Source organism: Aplysia californica, unplaced genomic scaffold (genome assembly GCF_000002075.1).
Source record: "Aplysia californica isolate F4 #8 unplaced genomic scaffold, AplCal3.0 scaffold00027, whole genome shotgun sequence".
In the NCBI taxonomy this organism is placed as follows: Eukaryota; Metazoa; Mollusca; class Gastropoda; order Aplysiida; family Aplysiidae; genus Aplysia; species Aplysia californica.
Genome location: NW_004797297.1, coordinates 522,318 through 550,056, shown reverse-complemented (window position 1 = coordinate 550,056; position 27,739 = coordinate 522,318). Strand labels below are relative to the sequence as shown.

The window sequence follows — 27,739 nt, the reverse complement described above, 5'->3', positions numbered from 1 at the left end:
CCCAGCGTGCGAGACACTCACGTCTGTAAGGTACAGTACTGTGTGGGAGACTATACTGAGTAGGCCCTACATAACCTACTAAAGCCTGTTGTGTCGATAGGCTACTTGGCGGGAATGCGGCATTCATGAAAAACTAATGTGTTGACTGTTAAAGCGGCTTTTTCCCCCCATATATGTTCGTGGGCTTCGCCAGGTACCCGGAGCATATCGATAAAGCAGAGTGGGCTGAAAACAAAGTTGACATAAGAGAAATTGTTTAGAGAAGATATTGAAGAAAGAATTTTGTAACTGGAAAATATGTTGATAGGTCAGAATGTCTATAAATAGGATGTCGATATAAGTGGATTAAATTGTATTTTTGTATCGCTTTACCCGAATTATGGATGTGTCGGACACATTTGTCAACCCCAGCGTGTTTGAGTTATCCATGCCTGACTGTGTCAATCTTCCATCACAGCTTAAATCCCTGAATACAGTCATGTTTCCTGGGAACGACTGCTACAATAACCCCATTAAGGCTACACAACTTTTCTGTCAAAGCTTTTAAAATCAATACAGGCACAGGCAAAACATAAATTATTGTATAAAAACGTTACCATTTGTCACATCAATTTTTCAAAATCCCTCTAAACGAACAAAACAATGAAACATATAAACAAGTTTCCTCAAAACTCCAAAAGTTAGGAAAGACAGTTTAAGGATTCATGTGTACAAAATAACATCAGATTAGCATGGTACAACCTTAAAAGAAAAATTGGGCAAGGTGTGTTGACCACAGAAATAGTGGTGCTTCAACACAAAATTTTAAGAAAGCACAGCCATTGCAATCAGTCACGGTCATGTCCTGATATATAGTTCTATCCCAACTTTTGGTGTTTGCAAAAAAAATCTCTAAATAAAAATGTTTCACAGTAGACATAATCAGGGCTTAATTATGACCAATAAAGATGTTTAAGTTTAAATGATCAGATGAAAATAAGGTCACTTGATTCAGCTTTCAGGGCCTGTAAAATTAAAGCGGAAATTTGTGATAGGTCTACATAATAATATTATTACGTTCAATGTAGCTGTTAATGAGTAAATGCATTTAATACCAAACCACCTTGAGAAAGAAGGCAAGAAAAATGATCTTACAATGATTTTAAGTGCTTAGCAATTCTTCACAGAGATTTGTGCTATTGGTGAGAAAAATTACAAACCATGCAAAAATTAAGAAATAAACCAGAGGCCAAAAATAGAACAATAAAACTGAAATGATGACAGTGCATTTTTTTGTATCAAGTCTCTCTCTCTCTCTCTCCCTCTCTCTCTCTCTCCCTTTCTCTCCCTCTTTCTGAAGTAGCTTCTGCCTTTTTATTTCAAAGTCTTCATATAAACATTGCCTCACCACCTTTTGTCCAGTCATGATTCGCAAAGGTAAAGGTACACCTTCAATAACAGTAGTGCTCATACTAATAGGCAGATGAAATCCCCCCACACCCCCAAATCAATCAGACTCATTGTTATAAAAATCTTTGCTATCAATGTCAGAATCATCACCATCAGTACCAACTTTCAAGGTCAGAACCCCACCAAGCAGAAAATTAATCTAACTAACAGAAGTTTTCTACAAGAAATCAGTAAGTATTATCACAATGTTTGCAACTCTCATGAATTTCACTCAGCAAAGTTTACAATTGAACTTGACATAAAAGACGTAATGAAACTAAAAGATTATAGAAAGGGCTAAACTTAGAGATCTTGCACTCTGAAAAACATCATCACTATTATTTCCTTTATGAGTTTGACGTTGCAGTCGGCCTGTTCAAGGTGATAGCCAACATTTTTTTAGCACCTATTCGTTTTCCATCAAGAGCATTTTTCTTTTTTGGCTGCTCTACAGGTAAGGGTGGAGGATCATCTCTCAAAACAGTCAATCCATCATTTTTGCCTCCATGCTTCAGGGTTTCATTCTCATGTCTCACTGACCTGAGTTCACGTTTGAGAGAAACAAAATCTTTGAAAGTCTTATTGTCCTTCTCCTTCATGGATCGTTTTCTAAGTCTTTCATATTCAGCCAGCAAGTGTCCATATTCAGTCAAAAGTTTTTCCAGTTCCCGCTGAAGGTGGGCGTTCGCGTGTTTCAACTCATCTTTGAGAGCTGATAAATCAAGCAAGTCCTGGCCCATTTGTGTTTCTCTTTCCACACCAGCCTCTCTGTCCAAAGTCAGCTGTCTCACTTTGTCTCTCAGGTTTTCAATCAAATTTGTTTGTTCCTGTCAGAAAAGATAAGATATCATAATTAGTTGGGGGGGGGGGGTTTAGAGGGTTTTACGGCGCTCGCAACGGCATACGGTCATATGAGCGCCATATCATTATTATCAGAAACAGAAATTTAAAAATTCTTTCAATCAGAACATTTCCATCCAAATCTTTACGAACATTCCTCTCAGTATATTTGCAGGGTTTTGTATTACAGTTGACTACGGACGAATTGATGTTGTCAGGGGAGTGAAAAAAAAAGACAAACTTATCCATAGTTCAAGTTCAATTAAACCATCAGGACCAAAAAACAAGGGACATAACAAAATCTTTCTGCCGGATCAAATTCTTATTATAGCCTACTATGGTAATAATGGTGGCGACAAGAAAAGTTACCTAGAAATAGACTATTTATTGTTCACTTCATTAATCACCATGTGCTCACATGTATGTGTATGCGTGTGTGTATGAGTGTGTATGCATACATGTATGTGTAAGTATGTGTGTGTTTGTGTGTGAGTGTGAATGTGAGAGAGAGAGAGAGAAAGAGACAGAGAGAGAGAGAGAGACAAACAAAGAGAGAGAGAGAGAGTGAGAGAAAGAGAGAGGGGGGGAGAGAAGGGAGGGGTAGTTGCAAGAGTCCACTGGTGGCAAAACTAACAAATACATGTACTAATATATACCTCAGCGAAAAACTCACTCTCTCACTGCAGCTGAGTACGGTAATACTATGCCATACTCTTTATTCTCATAATGTACTATGTCTGTTATAAATGAAATCTAGAACACTAAATTCCCTTGAAAAGTGAACATAATTAGCGAAAAGTGCTCTTTACACAGGTAAGTTTTTGACAAAGAGTAAAAATACTAACAGTAACTGGGACTCATGACTTCAAAAAGTGAACTTTACAGTCAAGAGTACATTTTCATTTGATGTTATACCTAGGTTTTACAGTAATATTAATTGTCTTGAAGTGCTCTATAGCCATCCACTTTAAGGGGAGGGGAAGCAAGAACAGACATGGTTACTGTATTGTGACGTCTCATACATCCGCTTCTTGCACTTCCCTCACTGTTTCATTGATACTTTAGGTAGGACTATAGCACTTTGATCAGTTCTACACAATAAATGTCTTTTTTACATATATTTATAGCATCATTCATGCCAAAACTGCTGTGAAACACCAGTGATGCACATGAAAAAAATCAACACAGCCAATGCATACTTGCAGCCTGGGCTGAAAAAGTAATTCAACTCAAGCGTGTTTCATTTGCTTTAGACTCAGCATAACTGTTTGACTTTATGACTTTAACAAATGTAAAGGAGAGAGGTGCTGGGATCCTAGAAAAAGATCAACCCAAGTGTACTTCAATACATTACAAGTGGAGTTGACTGCAGTAATTGCATCTCTTTGTAATAATGAATGAACCATTTTTAACTCTTCTCCTAAGAATAGCTAACCAGCTAATCATGATAACAAAAGATACATCATCAGGTAGTCACATTCGATTCTTTATTTAACAATGCCGACAGTCTTCACCTCAGAATGTGGCTTCATAAGAAATCTCAAGTAATGTAGGCGGGTGAGCACTGTGATGTATCTTTTAGCAAACTTCCATGAAAAAATCTGCACTGCAAATATAACATTAAATTCATCACATATGAAAAAGCGTTGCGAAACAAATACAGCTATAAAGATTGACAAAGTTTACTTTTTTCTTTACCTGGTCATCTGCCTTTTCCCTGAGGTCACTGAGAGCTTTATCGAGTCGGAATTCCAGTTCATTGTTCTTCTGCTGCACCTCCTGAACAGTCTCACTCAGCTGCTTGTTCTCAGCACGGAGCTCCCTCACCTGGGTCATGTCAGTGCTCCTCTTAGACTGGATGATCTCCAGATCAGAGCGGATACCTTCTAGCTCTTCTTTCAGCTCTTCATTTTCTTGTTTGTATGTCTGCATCTGTTTCATTACTTCCTGAAATGACATAATGTATAAAATGAGGCAAATTGGTTTTCTTGAAAAAAAATAGTCCACTGGCATGAAGTAATCATCAAGTATTCTAGAAAATAATTCAAGCACTAATAAAGGGACACACAGTGATAAAAATGCAAATCTCCAAGTAAATATGCAGTTCTTTAAATGGTATGGCACTAATCACTCACTAGAAATAAAAATTGTCAGTCAAGAATGTAAACAGGATCCACTTGTTTTATTTGTTTTTCCAGTCTCAACAATGAATACTGAAAAAAAATGCTGCAATTTATACTTTCCGTACTTAAATTATTTTTTTAAAGCAAATAAAACATAGGTAACTCATAAACTTTACCTTCAATTTGGTTTTTGCCTCGCTGCTGTTTTCATCTTCAGCAGCAGTGTCACGCAAGTCTTTGTTGGCTGCATTCAAAGAATCGATATCATGGCGCATCTACGAGAGAATTCAGAATTTCAAATCATTACTGGAGAATGAAATAGAACAATGGATTTTAAAATGTTGAAAAAATACTAAAGGCAACAGTCAACTCCATATGAAGAACATGTAGTTGTAACTTATAAAAGCAAGGAAATAAACTTGTTTTCAAACAACCTATTGTAGTACAGCACTCTCTCAAAAGTAATTTTAATATATAAATAATTATAAGAGTTGCTGAATTGAGAATACAGTTATCACTGTTACACTCAATGTTTTTATCACAATTATTGAGAAATCTAAAGCTGATTACAGAGGGATCCACTTACAATAACAGTTGGGGCAACAAAAATGTGGGATTAAAAATAGCAAGACAGTTTTTTATTCCTGTTTTTCCCACTCTATAAATTTTATTTATTTCTATGACTGATATTGGAACAAGATCCATTTATAAAAGTGTATGAAATAGCAAGAGAATTGTAGTTCATCAATGCTTGATGAAAAGATGAAACATGTGGTGGCCCAATCATCAAACTATGCAACATTTGATGTTTCAATCTTTGGATAATGCAAGTGGCTAGCTTGATTCAAGATCTTGCCTTCTCGACTGTAGGAGTATTTTGGCTAATCATTAGTCTTATTACAAAGAAAAGAGGAAAAAAGTCAAGGCCTCTGCTTTTTTCCACTATTTTCAGATGAACTGTTTTCAGTTAGGCAATCTCCATTGTATAGCGTAGCAATTCATGCTTGAATTTTAAAAGGAACATCATTTCTACTGGTATGAATAAAAAGACTATCCAAATTGATTGCCTTCAAGACGACCTTCCAATGTAAAGGACAAAAGTGTTTGTTTTAGACATATATGGACACCTTGAACAGCATCATTATGATTTTTTTTTTTTTAAGCAGTGGAGAAATGGGAGTTCATCATTTGTTCAGGTGACTGTGTTGGACAGGTGGGTGTTGGAGCAGGTCCAACTATGTTACCTTAAGAATTTGTTCTTTTAGCTCTCTTTCAATTTCTAGCTTCTCATTTTCCACTTGCATCATCTCAACTCTGTGCTTTTCAGCCAGCATGCTGTTCATTTCATCAGCCCGCGCCATGTAGGATTCCTGGATATCCTTTATCTTCTCTTTGCTCTGTTTCGCAAAGGCATGCAAATCTTTGCATTCTTCTAAACTTTCCTGTTGAGAGAAAAAAAAAGAAAAAAAAATTATTGAAAAAGAAAACACGTTAAATGAGGCGCTAATTAGCGGCATTAACAATTAATATACAGGGGTACTTCACCATAATCGAACTGAATAAACTGTATTGTTCAACGTCAAGCACGTATAATATAACTCAGATTTTGTTTCATTTTACTTTCAGTCCAGTCTCATGCTCAGGTACTCTATAGTAATTTCCCTATATTCATTTACATCCGTTCTACATTAAATTTGATTTTAAATCTGTCACTAGGTAAATCATTAGTTCTGAGGTATTTGACGATTTTATTGGCATTATTTAAATTATTACAATAGGCCTAATTGCATAGTAAAATTTTGCATGTTTTAAAAGACGTTTAACAATTACATCTGAGGTTTTCTTGAAAACAACTGTGTCACAACGTGGTGGAATCAGGCGCTCGTCAATTTTTTGCCATATGGAGTTATTGGTACCATCGTAAAGTTTGTTCATTTGTCTGTCTTTTGATGCAAAAAATTCCAGTCTATCTGAATAGAAGTCGAGATATTTTGGACTGAAGGAGGTAAGGGTCGTTTGGTTTCCGAGGCAAAATTAATGAGAAAATGTCCGCCAAAGTTTATTGATTTTCAAAGCTTGAGAGCCTTTGGAAACTGTAAATTTACAATTTGCACGCCTTTAATTAACTCTTTTACATAAAATCCAGACAGCAATGTGTTTTTAAATGGACATACAAGGTCTTGAGCCCAAAATTCAAAATTTGATAAAAATAGCCAAATAGATTGAAAAACACTAGTTTCTTCAATTTCATTATTTGGACGAGCGCCTGACTTCACCACGATGCCTCACAAATGATCTGGAACAGTTTAAGTTTTAGTGACCAGTGACCATGTGTTCAGCAGTACAAAATACTGCGCTTTAGCCCCCAAAAGCAAAATAAAAATTCACTTGCAATCTGCCATAGTTCAGCAACAATCCATCGATTGTTGCGCATTCTGTAGGTCGGTGGATGGCGCAGCGCTTTTTGTGAATCCATAGAATGTTAACTTCCACTTAGTGCAATGTCAACAATATGGATATGGACGCTCATCTGATGTTAACACCTTATTTCATAGCAGAAAAATGAAACACTCGACACTCAGGTAAGAAGATCTAAGATCCATTGTGCATTTTATGCATCCACAAAAAGCACTGCACTGTCCCTGTCAGATTATGCGATTTCGCATAAATTAGGATTCCCCACGTCTTTTAAATGAAACTTTTCGCAAAACAAGGGTCGCTATGTGACTAAAGGGAGGTAATCAATGTAAGTAATAAGTTTCATTTAAGTAACAGTTGGGTCATTTCCCTTGTTTGGCATTTTTGTTCCTTGAGCAAGTTAAATTTTTCAATCCATCAAATGTTTGCCAGAGGTCCATGTTTTTGTTGTTTTTTCGTTTGTTTTGTTTTTTAAACTTTTTTCTTTCCTCTATATGTAGATCTAGCTGAAAGTTACGGAGATTATATTTTTTGGTTGTTTTTTTTGGTTTTTTCTGACTGATGTGTATCTTTCCAAATGCACAAAAAACTACATGTACTGACACTGATATGTTCTGTTTTCAATTCTTCTATACATGCAGATCTAAAACATGAAAATTCTTGTTCAAAAAGTGCAAAGTATGTCATGAATGGCGTTACGGTAACTTGCATAATTTTGCAGTTGTCTTGCATAATTTGGCCATCTAAAATTGCATAATTCAGCGGGGACAGGTTGCACGATCCACCGATCTACAGAATGCGCAACAATCGATGGCTTGTTGTGTATTCTATGGATCCACAATATGCGTTGCGCAATCCACCGATCAGGCAAATCGACAGAACGCGCCTAACAGTGACATCATTAATAAGACAAAGCAGACTATAAAATCATGCAGTTATTAAAGTTCAGCGCTAATTACCGATTGATGCAATCTTTAAGATTGCACTGCGCATTGTAACAATCGTATAATTGCATGGCAATCAGAAAATTGCATTAATATTTTATATTTTTAAAATAATTTTTTTTAACACTTCCATCTTAATTCTTTTACTCACATCAAGAAGCATTCACATTTATAATATTTTCAAAAGTGTAAACATGCAGCGCAATCTTAAGATTGCTGCGCAATTATATGATAGTTAAAACGCACAGCGCGCAATCTTAAGATTGCACCAATCAGTAATTAGCGCAGAATATCAGCACCCCCCCCCCAAACTATAGGCCTGTTGTTACCAACACTGCTGGCGTCTCTGAGTTTGAGCAAAATTAGTACTGCAGTCGGGTACAAATAACACAAACACGGAAAACTCGAAATAAATCTAAAAGCGCTGTACGCTACGTAGATCTAGCTCTTACATTGGAAGCATGCCAGTTTGTCACAGACCCAGTTTGTCACAGGCCCAGTTTGTCACAGGCCCACGACCCCGGCTTGACAGTGCCCTGTATGATGGAAGTTATCACTGACACTCTCAAAAAATTGAATGATTGATAGATAGTATGAATTGAATTTTATTTTTCAACTGTTTTTAACGAAAGAACATTCATTGTTGAAATTCTACAGAGTAATTTGCTTTGATTTGCATACAAAAAGGAAGAAATATTGAACAACACAAGCTGAATTGATATTTAAGAGGGACTTCTTTACAACGCCAATTTGAAGATGGAGAATTTTTAAAAACTTAAGTAACGACTATTGTGTTACAGTGGTTTAATTATGTCTGTCATCAATACTCAAATACTTAAATGAAATTGTGACAAACTGGGCCTGTGACAAACTGGGCATTATATGTCAAATTGTAGTTTACAAGCCACAGTCCCCCCTTGGTACACACACTGCCATTCCCCAACAAAACAACTAGATCTATATATATTTTCCTTGGGATTTGCATTGGCAACACTGTTTTCTTAAACACCCATACAGATGGTCTATGTTGAACAGCAAAAAATGTAACTTTCACAAAGAGTAGGAGCAGGCTACCTCAAGTTCAATTACTCTGGTCTTCAATTCTTTGTTTTCGTTCACAATTTCTTGTAGAAATCCAAGTGTCTGGATGTGTTTTGACGTTAGCCGTTCATCCTGCTCGTGCACAGACTCTCTGGGAACCCGGGACGGGTTCTGACCTTTCTCCATGATTCAAAGGAGGGCCTACAAAAGCAGTCTAAGCATACTGGTCCTCAATTTACAGAACTTGGAAGTTTTGCTTTGGGTATCGTTAGCGGCAAAAGATCTACGCCGCCATGATAGTTTTGCCTAGCGATTGCAAACAAGTTATCTTCCCAGATGAATTTCCATTTTCCATTCTACTCTCACAAAATACCAGCGAAATTAGCGAAATAGGCTTACATGTTGTTGAGAGGGAATGGGGCGCTTTTTTAGCTGACAACGATAAAAAGAGAGTTATTCATTAAAAGAACCTGCCCCCAACGTATAAAACACAAACAAAAAGACTATTTAAAAAATGCCCCCCCCCCCAACCAAAACAACTGTCTAAACATTGTTACTAACAATGAAAGCCACTTTAGAGTTAGAGCTTGACACCTCTGCTTATAGATTTACACAACTAGGAAATAACTCTATAGCTTGACATGATTTTCATCACGAAAAGAGGTTCAGTCATTTTATTTATTTTATACGGTAACTGCAATTTACAATCACCAAATGCTGCTTTGTCTATTCTTTTGTTTAAAAAGCATTCGAATAAAATTGATATCAGTTTCAAGACGAAATGGATTTAATTCATTTTAAAAAATAATAATAGTACTAATGACTCAAAACCAGCCAATTAATGTAAAACTATCTTCAAATCTGGACTTCAATTGCTCCAAGAAATTATTCGCCAAAACGGCACGCTTGCCGAGTCGGAAGTAACAGAGTCGGAAATAACCGAGAAACAGGCTCTTTTCGTTTTGTGAAGTCATTGGCATTATCGGAACAAAAGAGTGAGATTGTGAGAAAGCAAAGCCATCAAAACACCCCCGGTAAAGGAGTTTTGTTTCATTTTGGGGGCCGAACTGAAGTTAACAGTGACAAATATGTCTCCTGTAGATCCAAGTAAGATTAATAAAGTGGTCGTTCATCCTCTTGTTCTATTGAGTGTGGTTGACCACTTCAATCGAATGGGTAAAGTCGGGAACGTGAAGCGGGTTGTCGGAGTGCTGCTGGGATCCAATCGTCAAGGAATACTGGATGTCTCCAACAGTTTTGCTGGTGAGTTGTTAACATGTTGTGCAGCCGATGGGTTAAACCTGTTGTAAATTCTGCTAGATCTAGAATAGATCTAGAATCTAGAGTTTTTGTTGGTTCTGAAAAAAAGTGCCAGCAAATTCGTTTCTTTTTCTTCTTCTATCCAGTGGTTGGGGAACTGTGGGGGCACCACACTCACAGCATCTGAAAAGAAAGTGGCTATTCTCACCCGCCCGGAAGTTCTCGCAAGATCAACTCCTCCCCTCTTCTCTCTCTCTCTGTCTCTTTCTGAATACTGTCTATCGGTGTGGACGATCAAATTGACCAAAACAAAGTTAAAAAATGATGTTAAAACACAAAAGTAAATTAATTTGGTTGTCTACAAAGATGTTACGGCTATTTAACTTTTCGAATCGAGCCGAACTACGCGGGTCGCCATTTTGTTTTGCCCGGAAATTCTCGCGCTACTCCTCTCTCTCTCTCTCTCCACTGCCCACAGACAAAATTGTACGCTTTTAGTAGGCTACAGTTGTAATGGAACGTTTGTTCACGGCACAGAATTCTACAATTTTTCTGTTATCACAGTGTAGAATTCTGTGGTTTAGGGTGAACGCAAAATTTGGTGAACGCGCACCGGGTGAGAATAGCCACAAGACTCGCCTGCACTATTCTCACTCCGGGTGAGAATAGAGGTGGCCATCTGAAAACCAGCTCTCGCCATTTATGATCTTTGTCCTCTGCTCTCCTCGGATTGTCACCCATCGTCTTTCCTGTCCACTTTGTAATGTTGTCCTCCCATCTCCTTCTCTGCCTTCCTCTCTTTCTCTTTCCTTGTACGGTTCCTTATAGAATTGTTTTGGCAAGTCCTGTGGTCGTGGATCTTGTGACATGCCCATATACCATTTCAATTTTCGTCTCTTCACTGTGGTCAGTAGATCTTTCTTGCTGCCCCACTGCGTTGGTGATTCTGTTCCGTACCTCAGCATTTGAAACGTATTCTTTGTAGGTGTCAAGGAGTCTGCGGTAACATCTCATCTCTGTTGTCTGAATCCTTTTCTCCAATTCTGCTGTCAGTGTCCACGACTCACAGGCTGATCTTCGAGTTGGGCGTGATGTTTCTGTCCCTCCAAATAAAGTTCGTTTATTCATCACTAGAATGCGGTTTAATGTTGGTCTAGAACGACGCACCTGCCCGATTGGCGAATAATTCTAGTAAAATCTAAATCTAGATTTCATGTTATGTCATCTGAAGGATACCCACAGACTATTTTTAGAAGGCCGTGGAGATACCAAAGATCGTGTGATAGACGATCTTTGGAGATACAGCATGGAACGACATGTTGGGTCAGTGGCTTGACGTATATAAATCCGTATCGATGTGTTTTGCACGCTAAAATTTCACACTTGCGTCTAACTGCAGCCTGTCAGCCATGCTCTACTGATTGGTTACAAGGTTTCCGGTATGTTTAATAACATTTCGAAATTCTGGTAGTGATTCTTGAAATTGAAACAGAGTAAACGCAAAGACAATAAAACGCGAGAAAATTGCCGTTAAGATAGCGTCTACTCTAGCGTGTGTCACGGTTGGATGGGACGCGCAGTCTAGATCTAGCGCGCTCATGACATATTTTGGACACCGAGTCTTCAATTGTGTCACTTTTCTCACTTTTCTTATACCCCATTTTCTCCCATCTCACATAATTTTGAACAACCTGCAAGTCGAAAAGTGAATTTATTTGCCTTTTTAAAGCCATTTTGATGTTTTCATTTTATTACGAGAGCAAGCCTAGATATGTTTATCGATCGCTTGCAAGCCTAGTTGTGAGCCATGTTAACATCAAATTGGCAACTGGGAGCAGCAAATTTTGCCAACTTCTGTGACGTAGGCCTACATGGTACGGCACAGCACTAAAAATTACACATTTTCATGATATACCTGGTACGTCGTAAGGCATCGAAGGGGATCATAGAAATTTAGATATATATTGTAATTGGAATGAGAAAGGGGTCGCCTGATTTCAGAAACAAAGTAAGCGAGGAAATGGCCGTCAAATCTTCAATATATCTTCCAATACTTGAGAGTCCTTGAAAACTGAAAATTATTTTTGTGCCTTTAAGTTTAATCACATTGACGTTTTTCTATAAAAATCCACACAAATTTGTTTTTAAATGGACATTATAAAAGCTAAAAAATTATAAGAATTGTCAAACTGGCAGAAAAATGCTGGTATCTTCAATTTCATTACAGTCAAACCTGTGTAAAACAGCCACCCATTGTCAAGGAAAAAAGTGGCCTTATAACACAGGTGGCCGTCTTAAGCAGGGCTGATCAAAATGAAGAAAGCAAATCATTCTCTTCTGAGATTCAAACCGGGACAGGTCTCAGGCTTTAGACTGCCGTAGGCTAAATTCAAAAGGGTTTTTGTTTTCTTAAATTTTGAAAAAGGGGAGTGGGTGGTGTAAGAAGGGTATTTTGTGTTGTTGGTTTGTTTTTTGGCTGGCTTTCTTTTTGTTGCTGATTTTGTGCAAGGGTAAAATAAGCAAAATATTTTGAAAGTAAGACGACGAAGATCGAGGGCCATGCTAAAACACTCAGAGAAGGAGCGACGCTTCTGTCGCAAGTTCACGTCAAGTTCCATTGTTACTTTGTAAAACTTTGTTACAGTATAAGGTAAACAGAACAGTGACCAGTCACCTCACATGATTTGTGCATGATGAATTGTGGGTGGGACATAGATTATGATGGATCACGCTTCCCTCATCAGCAGTTGAAAATTTATTGTTAGGCCTACCCATTGGTCAACTTGGGTAAACATTCATTGGAAGGACTAACAGTTACGACAAGTGAATGAATTATGACGGTCCATCCACAGCATGAGGGGCCGATTCAAATTTTATGACAAAGCGTCAGGCAATGAGTGAACAACGCCTGGCCGCCTGAGGCAGGTAAATTTGACCGTGGGTGATAAAATAATTAGGCCGCAGCAGCGTTGGACAGGTGAACGTTTTACACAGTTAAATTTATTAAAATCGCAAGGGGGGGGGGGGGGTGGAAAGTGGCCGTTTGTACAGGTGGCCGTCATGGCAGGCTCCACTATATTTGACGAGTGCCTGATTTCACCACGATGATGCCACACAAAAATGACAAATATGTGTTTGAATCAAGAACTAGAACATGGATCTGATGAAAACAGCAAGTCTGTCTTAAGGGCTTCCGGTGGTATATGGTCGGGACCAGCTGCCTTGTGTGGGACTTCAGTGCTGTTATATCTTCAGCAATTTCCTCTCTCGAAGATGGTTCCATAGCGATTGGGAGGTAATTTCTGGCTGGAAGAATTCCGGTTGGTTTTCTGGAGGTGGTCTGTTCAATAGTTGATCAAGGTGTTCTCTCCATCGGTTCAGTTGCCCCTCTGGGTTAAAGATAGTCTTTCCCTCTTTGTCTTTCACTGGTAGAGTGGGCTTGCTGAACCTACCTGAAAGAGTCTTTGTTGTCTGATGTACAATCCGCAAGTGCCTGTCTGTTGCTTCTTTCTCTGCCTTTTCGGCAGGGCCATTCAGGTAAGTATTCTTGTCCTTCTTGATGGAATTCTTTACCTCCCAGTTTACTTCGGTGTACTCTTGTTGTGCAGCGAGTTTCTCAGTTCAGGTACGGCAGTTGTTGACTTGAGCCATTTATATATATATAATATTATATATATAGAGAGAGAGGTATACCATTGATGCCAGCAATGTTCTACCTGTCAGCCCATGATCTGTATCTTGGGTTTTTTTGGGTTTTTTTCTCGACCAGTGATTGGTTGGTGGTATACTTTTTAGTTTTTTAGCTAAACATCTTTTGGGAATGTACTATTGAACAATATGGACATAAGGTGAATTTGTTATAATGGTTATAATTATTTATACTTAGTATCCGTATAACTACCTACCGTTTGTCATTCTTGTGAATGATTGAAATAATGGTTTCATTTTTTTATTACACGTTGTTGCTATTTTTTAATATATTTTTTTCCTTCTAGTTCCTTTTGATGAGGATGACAAAGACAGATCTGTTTGGTTTCTTGACCATGATTATCTGGAAAACATGTATGGAATGTTCAAGAAAGTAAATGGTAAGTTTACTCAGATTGTGCCCTGGTTTTTTAGAAACAAGTGATGAGAGAGAGAGCATTTCTCTAAAAAAGTTGAAATGATTTTTTTAAAATTATCACTTTAGTTTTAAATAGAAATGTCTAGATCTTGGCTGATAGTATCACAGCTAATTGCAGAGATTGTCAAATTTGTCATTAATTTAATGTGTATCGTAAGTACATTGAATTAAGTTTTGTTTCTGACTAACAGCAAGTTGAAAGAATTGAAGGACTGTATTGTTATTTATTGGCAGGAGTGTCAATTGGATGTGAATAATTTTGTTCTCTGTTGATATACACAGCAGTCTCTGCCTAAGATCCCATCGTTTTCGATCCCGGTTCACTTAAGATCCAGCTGTTTTACGAAAACAAAATTTTTACTACATACTAAAGAGTCACCCCTAAGGTCCCGCTCCGATTCACTCTGATAATCTATGGTCTACATCCGGCTAAGATCCCGCATTTCGGATCATAATTTACGAAACAAAAACCTGGGCGGGCACAGCCGATCTACCAAGCGTGAAAATTTGAGATCATTGGACTGCCTGTCGCGTCAAAGATCAGCCACTCCCGTGAATATGATCACATAAATGTTGTAAAACTTGATGAAATGGTAAGGGATCACACTGATGTGTGAACTGACCGATGCTTTTGTTTTCCTCAAACATCACACTCGCATCTGAGCTCTCCACCTAAACTTTCATCACTCACTGGGTGGGTATGGCCTACAAGTTCGCTCCAGGCGGGATCACATCGAACTGTGAACTCTTTCCAGACCTTTGCAGCAGTTATCTCAACTCCCGAATTTGTGAGACAGACTGAATTTTAATTGGTGTGGTCACAATGTAACAGTGGGTAACGGCAAAGGTGGGGAAACTCGGTCAGAGATGGAAAGCTATAAATTTTGGACAGGTGGGGGGGGGATAAGCGTAAATCTTTACACTCACGATAAGATAATAAGTGTAAATAACATGCCTCATGCCACTGATTGGTCATCGAGGTGGACCACTCTTTGCTCCCCATATGTCATAAACCCACCCAGGAGTCTCATCAATTCATTTTAGAGTAGAAAAAAACCATTTTACCGGTTGTGGACCTTAACATGGGTCACCGTTGATTCTTCCCTTGGTCCGTCGGCTAAGATCCTGTTCGACTAAGATCAGGCAATTTCCTTGCTCCTTAGCACAGGGATCTAAGGCGGAGATTACTGTACCTCATTCTGCCTTGTACTCCTTGTGACTCCTTCAAGGTAAATTTACAAAACAATAGCTTGCAGATTAACTAGTTCTTTGTTTTATCTGCTCAATTTTTTTCTTACTTTAAAGATTTCTGATTCTATTACAGTGTTAGTTTGAAAGAGTTAATAAATTAAAAGCTGAGGATAGAATGGATTGATGATTTTCCTTCTTTTTCTTTTTTTCTTTCAGCAAAAGAAAGAATTGTTGGTTGGTACCACACAGGACCCAAGCTTCATCCTAACGATATTGCCATTAATGAAATGATCCGAAGATACAACTCAAATTCAGTAAGACACATTTTTTGGGGGGTTATTTTTATCTTGAATACTGAAAACAACTGATTCTCTGATGTAGCAGTTAGGCACTTCACTGTCCAATACAGGAGACCTGAATTCAATTCACTTGTAGGGATAATTTTTTTCAAGCTTTCCAGTCTTTCTGCTTGGACAGGAAGAGTCGAAGCTGGCCTCCTAAATGATTTAAATTGTGTCGATTGGGATGTAAAAACACCCACAATAACGATTTTTTTCTTTACTTTTTAAAATCTGGAAACTTGTCTTTATGATAGCTAGGAATCTCCTGGAGTTTTGGTACAAGTACCTCATCACTTTTAATGAAGTAAAAGTCAGACTTGGGTAAGCCAATAGACCCCACGAAGACCCCAGAATTAAGCAGTTGGAGGCTAAGAGGATGTGAGAAAAAACCTCAACAATGATCAGGAGAATTTACGTCAGACTTGACATGCACTTTGAGTTGGTCTGGCCAGTTCATTTATTTCTGACGCTGTGCTGTACCTTGAAAGACTATCCGGAAGGCACGCACAATTCCCTTTGTCTATGTGTGAGTCCCACTGTTTTAATCTGTCTGTACTTCCATTACTTTCATCGATTTCAGACATTGAGATCATTTTACAATATACCTATTTCTATGATGATCATAATTTTGTGGTTATCATGCAGTTCATATGTGGATGGTTGGAGGGTGCTCTGGTGTGGTTTGCTCCTTCTTTCCTATCAAACATCTATCATCTTTTTCTCTCCTCCTCTTTTTTTGTGTTAGTTACTCTCTTGTAACGTCTCTATTCTACGGCGCTTATATGACCTTATTGTGTTGCAAGTGCCGTAAAACACTTACGAAGACGAAATGCAGTTCATATTGATCTTTTTAAAATGTTTTGTCTATTCTTTTTTTCCAAAGATTCTGGTGGTGATTGATGCCAAGCCCAAAGAGCTGGGTCTGCCCACAGAGGCCTACATCTCTGTGGAAGAGGTGCACGATGTGAGTACTGGAGCCACTCTTGTTTGCCTATTTATTTTGTTTACCGGCTAGTCTTTCCTGATGGATGTTCATTTGTGACTGCTGAATGAGTCATTGAAGTAAAGAAGTGCAAAGTTGGAATCTAAGTGGGGCCCTTCCTGGGGACATTCCTCATAGCCCAATGCCCTAATGAGAGATCAAGAACTATACTTTAAAACTGACCTGGATTGGATTGAGTATGACTTTTAAACTTTAATCTATGCGTCAATGAATCGAATGAATCTGACAAAAATCCTCACACAATTTTTGTTTTGTGAATGCAGCCTTTATCGTATGAAAATATTACTGTTGCCAATTCATTTCTTTTTGATTTGCGAAAATAATTATTCTGGGAATTTATTTTGATGTATGAAAAGTGCATTTTGACTGGTTTTATAGAAAGATGTGAAATGTTTTGTTCCCTTTATGATTTGAGATCTCACACGGGTTGATCTCAGTGTGTCACTGGTAGAACTGGTTGTTATTCAGCTGATGAACAATACTTCTCTTCAACGAAGTGTATGTTTTTTTGTTTTTTGTTTGTAATGCTCCAATTGTGGACGGTCAAGCAGTGTCTCTTATAACACTTATTATTATATACTGCAGAAAGTGACATTGTATAGAAAATAGTGATGCTGTTCCTCCCTGAAATGAGAATTTTATTTTAGATTAAGAAACTTTGCTGGACTCTGTCCTCAGGATGGTACCCCCACTACCAAAACATTTGATCATGTTCCAAGTGAAATCGGTGCTGAAGAGGCTGAGGAGGTTGGAGTGGAACATTTGCTGAGGTATGAAATGTGTTGCCAGGGTTTTTTAAAGAACATCGTGAAATATTACGGTTTTGCTCATGTTTGAAGCATGCGAATGTGCTTATTGGAGTGTGTAACTCATAGCTGTTGATGTCAGTTGGAGTGAAGAGTCAAAATTACAGATGTGCAGAGCATGCTAAGCTGACCAAAAATACTTGGTGATTAATTTGCTACTACTACTACTTCCCGGGAAGCTGAGAATGTTTCGGAGTGTTTTATGGTCTGCTGGGGTAATAATATAGTGTAAAGCGCATAGAGCCTGCTGATGAGCGGGGATATGCGCTATACAAACGCTATCTATTATCATTATTACTTTTTCTGAAGTGATAATTTAAAACTCGGAATATACTTTGATATTTTTTAAACTTTAGTGGATCATTTGATGAAAGGGGTACCTGGCTCATGATGTGTTCAGTTTCCAAAGAGATGGCATTCAGTTAGTGGTAGAATTTCTTCATTTTTATAAGTTAAGCTGTTCCCTATCATTGCCGCACTAGGCAAATGAGAGCCAGCGTGCTGTGCTATCGTGTGCTGGTGGTATGGACCGATAATACACTGTTTGTACTTAAATCTTGAATATAAAGATGATGACGTAGTCTTGAAACTTGGCAGACAGTCAGAGAAGATGTCAATCTGAGCTTCACAAGTTTTTCAGGTATAATCTGACACACAACGGCTCCTCAGGGTCAAGCATGTCAATCCATACTCTCAGTCTACATTTCTCATCTGTTCTATGTGAAAATCTGTGCCCCCCCCCCCCCCCCCCCCAAAAAAAAGCCTTTTTTTTTAGGTAGAATGAAATTTCATACAAAACTCATATTAAGCCTCATTTTACTGCCAACATTGGGACAAGCTTGAAGTTGGCAGTGTTATGGGTTTTCAGTGCCAGTGCATGCCCTGGTTTTGTCTGCTTCTTCTTTTCAGTTCGACATTTTTTCCCTATCAGTTTGAAGCATGGCAGCACTTACACTGACTGTTTTTACTTTTGTTTTCTCACAGAGACATCAAGGACACCACAGTGGGCACCCTCTCCCAACAGATCACTGCCCAGCTCATGGGCCTCAAGGGCCTGCACTCTCACATGAACGACATAAGCAGCTACCTGAAGAGTGTCGCTGAGGGTCGGCTGCCCATCAATCACCAGATCATCTATCAGCTTCAGGTCAGTTAGTGCAGTGCATGGTGGAATCATAGAGTATCGTAGTCTAATCTAATGTGCTGAGCAGCTGGAAGTAATATTGATTTTATTTATTTTTTACCTGCTTTAGGGTCATTTAAGATTTTTGCTCAATATATACTTACGGGTGTGCTAGCTATTTTTTAAATAGTTTTATGAATTGTCTGTTGAGTTATTAAAATAGTTTCTCTTAGACCCATTGTTATTGAAGGAATTATAGGATGCTGCATCATTTGTTATGTTGTATCAGAGACACCTTTTCTTCACTTCCAGACCAGTGGAAAAACAGTTTTTGACAGTCGTACTCTATATATTACAAACATGTTCCCCTTGCTTCATACTTAACTCACTGGAAACGTTTCACGCAGTATTTGCGAGCTTCGATATTTTCCCGAGAGGCAGTTCATGCAAGTTTCTCATTTTTTCTTCGGTAAAGTATACTCACAAACGCTGCGTGAACCACCTCTTTCCATGCAGCCGACCTTTGTTTCATTTCATATAAAGTTTCACCGGAACTGGCAGGAAACTTTTTGAGTTATCGAGCGGAAAGGAAAGTTAGTCGCGATGATGGACTCCGACTTACCATCGGTTTCCGATGACAACCCACCATCGGCGCGATGATGGACACCGACTTACCATCGGTATCCGATGACAACCCGCCATCGGCGCGATGATGGACACCGACTTACCATCGGTATCCGATGACAACCCGCCATCGGCGCGATGATGGACACCGACTTACCATCGGTATCCGATGACAACCCGCCATCGGCACGATGATGGACACCGACTTACCATCGGGTATCCGATGACAACCCGCCATCGGCACGATGATGGACACCGACTTACCATCGGGTTCCGATGTCAACCCGCCATCGGCGCGATGATGGATATCGACACACCGTCGGAAACCGATTACAACCCATCATCAGGACGATGTCGGGTTCCACACACTATCGGAAACCGATGGTCACCCAATATCAGAACGATGTCGGATAAATGTGTCTTTCCGATGGTCAACCGATAGCATAGAGGTGCCATTTGTGGACAGTTTGCTTTTTATTTTAGTGAAATACCTCTCTTCTATGTGAAGTTATGACTGTTTTTATGTTACAACAGTAAATCATTGAATTACGTAAAAACGCGTCAAAAAAATATTATGCTCCTCTCGTGTCATACCAGCAAAAGACAAAGGCAGGTCGTCAAAAGCAGTTGATTCGAACTGGCTGTTGCAAGGCAGGCCATCATTGAGCTTGCAGAAGCACTTCAGGCCCTTCAACTTCGCAAAGCTGTCTGCTCCACACCCTTACCTTCTGGCACCACAAAGGCTGTTACTGTCCCGTTCTCTATGAAGGTCACCCCTAAGGCATCATCCTCGTCTGTAGATACAGAAATTAAAAGAGAGCGATTTAAAGGTGTGCAGCTTGCATAATGAAATTTATAGTGTTGTGCACCACTGTATTTAAATGACCACTATTAGTTCAAACAAACCAGTGATTAATGATCACCAATTGAGAATAATTTGCTCCGTGATCCCTTTACAGTTGACAGGCTGCAACAAGAAGCCAGAATTTTTGTCCATCATTCTGTCACCTCTTGTTTTCGTTTTGCATCGCTGTATTTTTATATATGGACCTACTCAGTATAAGAAATTCACTTTCATGTGACGACAAGTTTGTGACAGATCATCACTGCGATAGTGCAGCATCTCTCTTTTCTTGGTTCTTTTCAAGTCAAATAATTAAAGAGTATGTATTCAGAATAGATATATTTCTTCTTTGTAAAGGAATTTTAAAATTTAAAGCAAGAGTCAGCATCACACTGAACTATAATGCTATAATATTTAATTTAATTGAGAGGCATCACCTTCAACAATACAAATTAGTGTGGTGCAGCATCTCTCATGGTTCTTTTCAAGTCGAATAATTAAAGCTAAAAAGTATGTAAGATCGATTATTTTCTGCTTTGTAAATGAATCAAGAAATTTAAAGCAGGTGTTAGCACCAATATAAATTGTAGTAGTAGTAGCCCTAGTCTATTATTCAATTCCATTGAGAGAGGCATTACCTTCAGCAATACTGGACTGGTCAGCATCACTTTGTTGTTGTAGAGCACAGCAGTCAGAGACTCTGGATCTGCTTCACTGGGAGCATGGGAGGGGGGCTGCGAAGGTCCTGGGCCAGCAAGTGCACCTAAGAGATCAATGAAAATAGTATGTACAATGAAATAAAACTGAAGAGATCAACAAGAATTTATCTGTGTAGTGTGCACTGGATCATCTCCACACGTCTAGAAAAATACTGTTTACAGAGATACACAACTGGCCCTGGATTTATTTAGTCTTAGATCTAGGCACAGTCAACAATGTGTCTGGTGACTTGGTGTATAAAGTTTAAAACAACACACTATAATGTCATCTAGATCTAGATCTCAACACACACTGCAGTGAGACTTGCTTCATACAGATAGTAAGCGACAGGGATCTAAACAACAGCTGCAGGCTCGAGTAACTTTCATCAAGAGTCTTAAGTTAAGTGTCATAGGAGTCCAGATCTAGAAAAGTAATAAGTCTAGATCTAGTCAAGTGTCTAGTTAGTCTAGTCTAGTCTAGTACAATCTTGATCTAAGTCTATAATAACGTTGACAGACTTGGTCTCGTTCCAAGAGTTAAGCTACCGTATAGTGATAGATCTAGTCGATCTAGATCTAGATATCTAGATCTAGCTCCTCCAATTCTAATACACTGCTAGAGGTAGGATAGAATCTAGAAGAATACGCAGTTCTTTAATCTAGCTGATAATTATCAGTTATAAGGACTAGTATAGAAGCTGGGACTGCGGGTATGGTAAACCTTGCTTACCTTCTGATGATGCTATGCCAATTGGTTGAACAGGAACCAGGACTTCTTCTTCATGAAGTTCCAGATTCCAGATCATGGTCATGAGCAGGGGGTGTGGGTGTGTCATGGCCACGGTCGTCGTCGTAATTCGTTCATCATGTGTCTCCACACTAATCAATAATCAGTTCATCCAATTCATTTTCGTCTGTGATTTGTCTCATTCCAATCCGACTGAGATCGTTCGAGATCGTTCCACATCGATGAAATACGCCACTCAGCTGATCGGTCCGCCATCTTGAATCAATTAAATTATGTAAACAAAAGCGCTCGACCACTTGGAAACAGAAAACAATCAGTTTACTTACAGTAAACTCGGAAAAAAACGCTTCGTAGAGCAGAACAAAGAACTTAAAGTCAATAACAAACAGTTCATATTTGGTTTGAACGGCAGGAAATGGTACATTAGATGTTAAACTGCATTCATGACAAATACCATTTCAAAAGTGAAACTACAACATGCGCAACTCACAGAACTATTTGTATGTTCACACATTCATGCACACTGGGTTTTCCCGAAACGGCAATAAAATTCTCTTTCTTTTGGTATATACACAGAATTCTACACTAAGTGTAGAATTCTATGGGTATATAATATGTGAGGGTTCCCGTGGAAAGAAGTGTCTATCCGATTGAGTAAATATTCCCCCTGTTTGTCTAAGAATTCAGCGTAATACGACGACGATATGTCTTCAAAAATAATTATTTTAACATATTTTCAATCACTTTTGAGCAAATTTCTTAAAACATATGATGTAGAAATGGTCTATCTTTCCGAATTTCATATAATTTCGTTTTCGATAAAAATGAAGTTCAGGGCCTATTTTTAGCGATATCTCAGAATAGCTTCTCGCACCTTCCGACGGGTTTTCTCAGAGCCGCTCACATATTGAACTACCCCCAAAAATGCCAGTCTCCAGTGCATGAAGACCTGAAAAATGCCCAGTCTCCAGCGAGTGAGTTAAAACAATGGTGAGTGCATGAAGAAACTTTAGAAAAACTTCTTTCCTGTAGCATAATGCAGGATAAGCACTACAAAGGACTTGAAATTTACTTTATAAATAAAACCCAGATCATAATTCCTGAGTTTTTTCCGCACCCTATTGCTATTTAATTGGAGTTTGTATTATTTGTGTTTCCGAAGGATGTCTTCAACTTGTTACCCGACGTGGGTGTACCGGAGCTGGTTCACTCCCTCACAGTGAGCACCAATGATCAGATGAGCGTCGTCTACCTCGCCTCATTAGTACGCTCCATCATGGCTCTGCACAACCTCATCAACAACAAGGTAAAATATAGCTGTTGCCTCATCTATAGTTGCTTGTTTTTAGCTGTACAACTTTCATGAGCTGTATTCATAAAAGTAGAAGAAAGAGCATATCACCTTAACCTTAATAAAGTATCACGTTTTTTTTAATACTAAAAGCTTAGATTTTTATTAATCTTGATAATTTTTCAACATCCACTGACTGACAAAGAGATATTGTTGGACACTTTTGACAGTCTTTCTTATCAAGACTTCATAAAAGCTATAGAAGGCTGCTTACTTATGCTCTCTCACCGAGTCTGAAGTTGTTGGGGTTTTTTCAGGGGTTCCTTCCATGCAAGATGTATTCTGCTGCAAGCTGACAAAATGCCTTTTTTAAAATTCACTGCAGTTTCGAGATAAAGGCTTTTTGTCAGCATAATGATTAAAAAAGTGTTATCCGAAATTTTAATTTTAATTTATTCAAAAACTAGTCACAGCTTCTCTTTTGATTTTTTTCACACAAGGTGGGTAACCGATCAGGCCTTCGATTTAGCAAATATAAAGACATTTGGCGCCAAAAATGAAAAAAGGCGTTTTGTCAGCTTATGGCAGTATTGTTGTAGATGTTAACGAGTTGGGGGTTTTTTTACAGTGAGGAGTATTCTTTCTCTTATTTTTTAAAATCATTATTACTGGATGTTCGATTCACCGTATCACTTACACATTTGGTGAACTGGCGTCTGTGGTGTAGCAGTTAGATGCTTTATTGCTTTACACTGGAGACCCGTGTTCAATATATAGAATATCTCTGTCTGTCTTCTGGGATATTGTATCCCTCTCAGTCTAGGTTGGCCCTGACAGGAATCCTGCCTCCTAAATGATCTAAATTATGCCAATGGGGGTGTAAAAACACCTACAATTTTTTTTAAAATTAATTTTGTGAGCTTTGAAGTTTAGAAACTAATTGATTGATCAATTTTGTGTACTTATTCAAACTTTTGTTTCAGGTACAAAATCGTGATGCTGAGAAAAATGAAGGCAAAGATTCCAGCAAGGAGAAGAAGGATAAAGAGAAGGCTGATGAGAAGTCAACTGGTGAAGGAGACAAGGACAAGAAAGAAGGTGCAAAGGACAAGAAAGATGCTAAGGATGCAAAAAAATCTTAGTTTTCAGGGTCTTTGGTCGATGTGTTTGTGAATATGATTGTAAGTGACATCCCATACTTTGTTTTTTTAAATAATTATTGATTTCACAATATTATTTAGACTTATTTTGATTAATTTTCTTGAAAATTGATTGGTGCAAAAAGAGATCTGTTTGGTACATGTCTGTTTGTTGGGTATATGAAATACTTCCTAAATCACACTTAAATTGATGACAGGGGCAAATGTGATCTGTATAATTTTATGAACTTCTTGCTTGCAATGTTGTGAGATTACACTCTTGTGTTTTTTGTCCATGAATCCAGGCACACGCTGGCTAAGTCTGAGGTGTCAAAAATAAATAAAATGGGGATTTTTTTATTTTGGAAAATTTTAGGCTACCCTACACTGCATCATGTGCATATCTAAAAAAGCAAAAGAATTACTTGAGAATAGCTCTCAGACTCTGTGAAACACTTTGCTTCCTGTTGGTGACTTGCATCTCCAGTACATACATACCAAAAATAAGAAAAGGAAGTAAAATATAAAGCAATTGAAATATTTATAGAGATGTGAATCAGACAGTCGTGTTTCCTGTGAAATAAGCCTGTGTCAAATTGGGACAGACACATGGCTCGAGTTGTTTTACCTTATAGGCACAGGTAAAGTCCAGTGGCTCATTATAATGGCACTGAAATCTCCTACCTGTCAGGGAATGTTGTCAGGCTAGAAATGTATTGTATTTTTGCTTTGGTCAGATGGTCAGAGTCCATTAGCAAATAGCAGTGCTTGTCCTTTGGTTCCATTTGAAAGAATGACTGGAATGGATTGTCGTTTCATTTTTCAGTAAACTTTTATGAACGTTATAAAAGTGAATAAACTGTGAAAATATAGACTGCAGTTACTTGTATTCTTCTATTTATCTTTTGTTGTTTTACTTCTGTTTAAATACTTGTTAGGGTGGTTGGCGGGTGCTCTGGTGTGGTTTGCTCCTTCTTTCCTATCAATCATCTATCGCCCTGATCTCTCCTCCTTCTTTTTTGTGTTTGTTACTTTCTTGTTATTGTGTTGCAAGTGCTGTAAAACTCTTAATTAACTAAAATACTTGTTTACACAGCTATGGTTCCAGGTGCACCTTTTTCTCATGTAGTTAAGTTTAAATCTCTGATTGTCATTTTGGCCTCTGCATTCTTGTCAGTTGCTGTTCGTCTTGTGCTGATGTGTGTTGCTTTCTATGATGATGAAGTCTACAAAAATCATTCACTTGAACACTTACGCTGCCATCGACGATCCGTGCCGTCCTGAAATTTTCTCCTTAACCTACCACAGGCGATCAGAGACATCTGCATTGGGGTATTATTTCATCGTCTGTTGTCGGTGCCATAACACCTCAATAGTATAAAATTGACAACATCCGGTGCTTGAGAGAAACCGAAAGTAACTTTCTTGAATGGTTTGCACCCGATCTCAGGTTTTGGGGCGAGTTTTTGCCTTTGTAAATGAATTATTTTAGCGTCTTCAGGTCGAAAAAGTTTTCAGAATGGATGACGAACCAGACTATATTATGACCCAAAATGACTCTGATTCTGATATTTTAGAGACAGATAATGAAAGTAATGATTCAGAAGAGGTTTCTGAGACAGGTGATTGATGCGAGGACAAGAAGGTTTATCATTATGGCGACATTGTTGGTAGAGGTGCAGGTAATGGGCGTCAACCCCAGAGTAAAAGAAAGTGTGTCCCTACCAACAGGCCTACTGGTGCAACACTTGATAGGTAGTGAAGCTGGAATCTTTTTTTTAACTGCTCAAGACATAGGCAGGTCATTGTGAATGTGGATGTTGTTACATAAAATAAGCTATGATATGAAAAAGACGCAGGCTTTTTGTAGAAATTTCATAGTATTTTATTGTTGCAAGCAAGGAATTTGCATGATAATAAAATTCACAGGAAACAAAGGTAAAGCATTCACACTCAGTATCACAAAACTAACACTGGCATATCATCTTACATATAATAACACATATAATTGTCTACCCCAGTCATATTTTGTAGTCCCCCTAAAAGATTGTTTTGAGTAGGCACCCCCTTTTTTAATTAATATAAGAAATGGTCAAATCCAAGATGGCCACCAAGGTCAGGTGATTCCAGGTCAACAAAACGTCAAAATTTCAGAGCCCATTTAGCACCCAACAATATCATAAAGTTTCAGAGTCCAATCTGGAGTAGGTTTTTTTTCTTAATTTTCTTAATGCTCAAAAATGCTTGGCAGTGGGAAAGACAAGCCTCATAACAGCCCGGCAGTGTAAGTGTTAAATCCAATATATGCTGATAACATAATTAGAAGTGCTGTAGTGCTGTAGATTTCAGGTTTCATCAACAGTAATAATGGAATAGGTGTTTCATAAGCATGTATAGAAATCTTGTAAAAAAGCAATATGTTTCATAAAAACAACTTTTAAAACCAAATGTCCAAAATTGAAGTTGTTGAGAAATACCTGTTTCATACACAGATAATAAATCTAGCACGTTTATCCCAGCTTTTGAACTCTAAGTTTCCCATAACCTATATAATCTTCCTGAGAAATTCACTAAAATTTGAAATAAATACATGTAATTTGTAAAGAGTTAATTTTAAGCACAATAATTATTTTTTAAAACTATTTCCACTCCATTCACCTTTTTCTCTCTATAGGCCTGGCTCTGTCGTATAGCGGTTAGACACTTCCCTGTCAAATGCAGAAGACCCGAGTTCGATGTCGAATGGGGAGCATTTTTTTCAAATACAGTCAAACCCCATTGTACCGCCAACCTTGGGAGAAACATGAAGTTGGCAGTACAGTAGGACTGGCGGTTTAACGGTATAGCACCCATTGCCATCTTGACTAGTGGTAGACTGGTAAAGACTACAGAGACAAACTGTGGCCAGTCTTAATTAATCTTTCTGTCTTGTGCGACAACCATGCGTCGCAAGGGGGAAAAACGAGTAGCAACCAATACATGTACCATGTACAGCTCCAGCTGAACTTCAGGTAACTTCAAATTGAAAATGTCTCCCGGATCACAAGCTAAGGTAGACATCCATAGTATAATTTCTACTCAATACTCTTCAGTCTTTGAGCCACCTTCTACATAGTCTCGAGCACCAGTCCTCACGGTATAAAAGGTACACAGGCGCCTGCCAACCTATTGTTCATTGGGCTGATGTCTGGCAACACCAGATAATTTGACGACAGGCCAAAGTGGCGCAAGTCCTTCGAAGATTCTCCAAGCAACCTTAAAATTTAATTCCAATTTCTTTTTAAAGTATTTTCCAAAGCCTAAAAATAATAGCATTTCCATAAACAGAAGCAAATCGACGGAAAATGTGAGAAAATGCCAAGCTTACAGAGACATGGGTGGGAAAAAGATTATCAAGCAGCCCCCCTATGAGTACCATGTGCCGTGTACTTCTGGCAGCCAGTTCCCATATATTGAATTTAACACTTATGCTACCGGGCTGTTATGAGGCTTGTCTTTCCCACTGCCAAGCATTTTTGAGCATTAAGAAAATTAAGAAAAAAAAACCTACTCAAGATTGGACTCTGAAACTTTATGATATTGTCAGGGTGAATTTACATTAGTTTGAGAAGGACCATACAATTCAGACAGTTGGTGGATGGCAGTGTAAAGACGCAAAAATACTATGTTTATGTAGGCATTCCTTTTCGTACATCGGTAAAAACTGGTGGTAAACCGGGCTGGTGGTACAACAGGTGGGGGGGGGGGC

General features: G+C 38.4%; 2 protein-coding genes and 1 long non-coding RNA gene across 3 annotated transcripts; 1 reads left to right on the top strand and 2 right to left on the bottom strand.

The window, feature by feature from the left end:
• Positions 1–601: 601 nt before the first annotated feature.
• On the bottom strand, positions 602–9,165 carry LOC101848639 (restin homolog). The gene is made up of 5 exons (XM_005091213.3): positions 8,828–9,165; positions 5,636–5,833; positions 4,568–4,666; positions 3,967–4,215; positions 602–2,255 (listed from the first exon to the last, which is right to left on the bottom strand). The coding sequence occupies exons 1-5, from the start codon at positions 8,978–8,980 to the stop codon at positions 1,776–1,778; spliced, it is 1,179 nt and encodes a 392-aa protein (XP_005091270.1). The 5' UTR covers positions 8,981–9,165; the 3' UTR covers positions 602–1,775.
• Positions 9,166–9,729: 564 nt separating this feature from the next.
• Positions 9,730–24,870, top strand: LOC101848409 (26S proteasome non-ATPase regulatory subunit 7). The gene is made up of 8 exons (XM_005091212.3): positions 9,730–10,057; positions 14,050–14,142; positions 15,588–15,685; positions 16,596–16,676; positions 17,394–17,485; positions 18,506–18,668; positions 22,724–22,867; positions 23,836–24,870. Exons 1-8 carry the CDS (start codon positions 9,883–9,885, stop codon positions 23,992–23,994), a joined length of 1,005 nt encoding a protein of 334 aa, XP_005091269.1. The 5' UTR covers positions 9,730–9,882; the 3' UTR covers positions 23,995–24,870.
• Positions 19,713–20,875, bottom strand: LOC106013730. The gene is made up of 2 exons (XR_001185422.2): positions 20,751–20,875; positions 19,713–20,062 (listed from the first exon to the last, which is right to left on the bottom strand). It is a non-coding gene; the product is annotated as an uncharacterized LOC106013730 (long non-coding RNA).
• Positions 24,871–27,739: the final 2,869 nt, after the last annotated feature.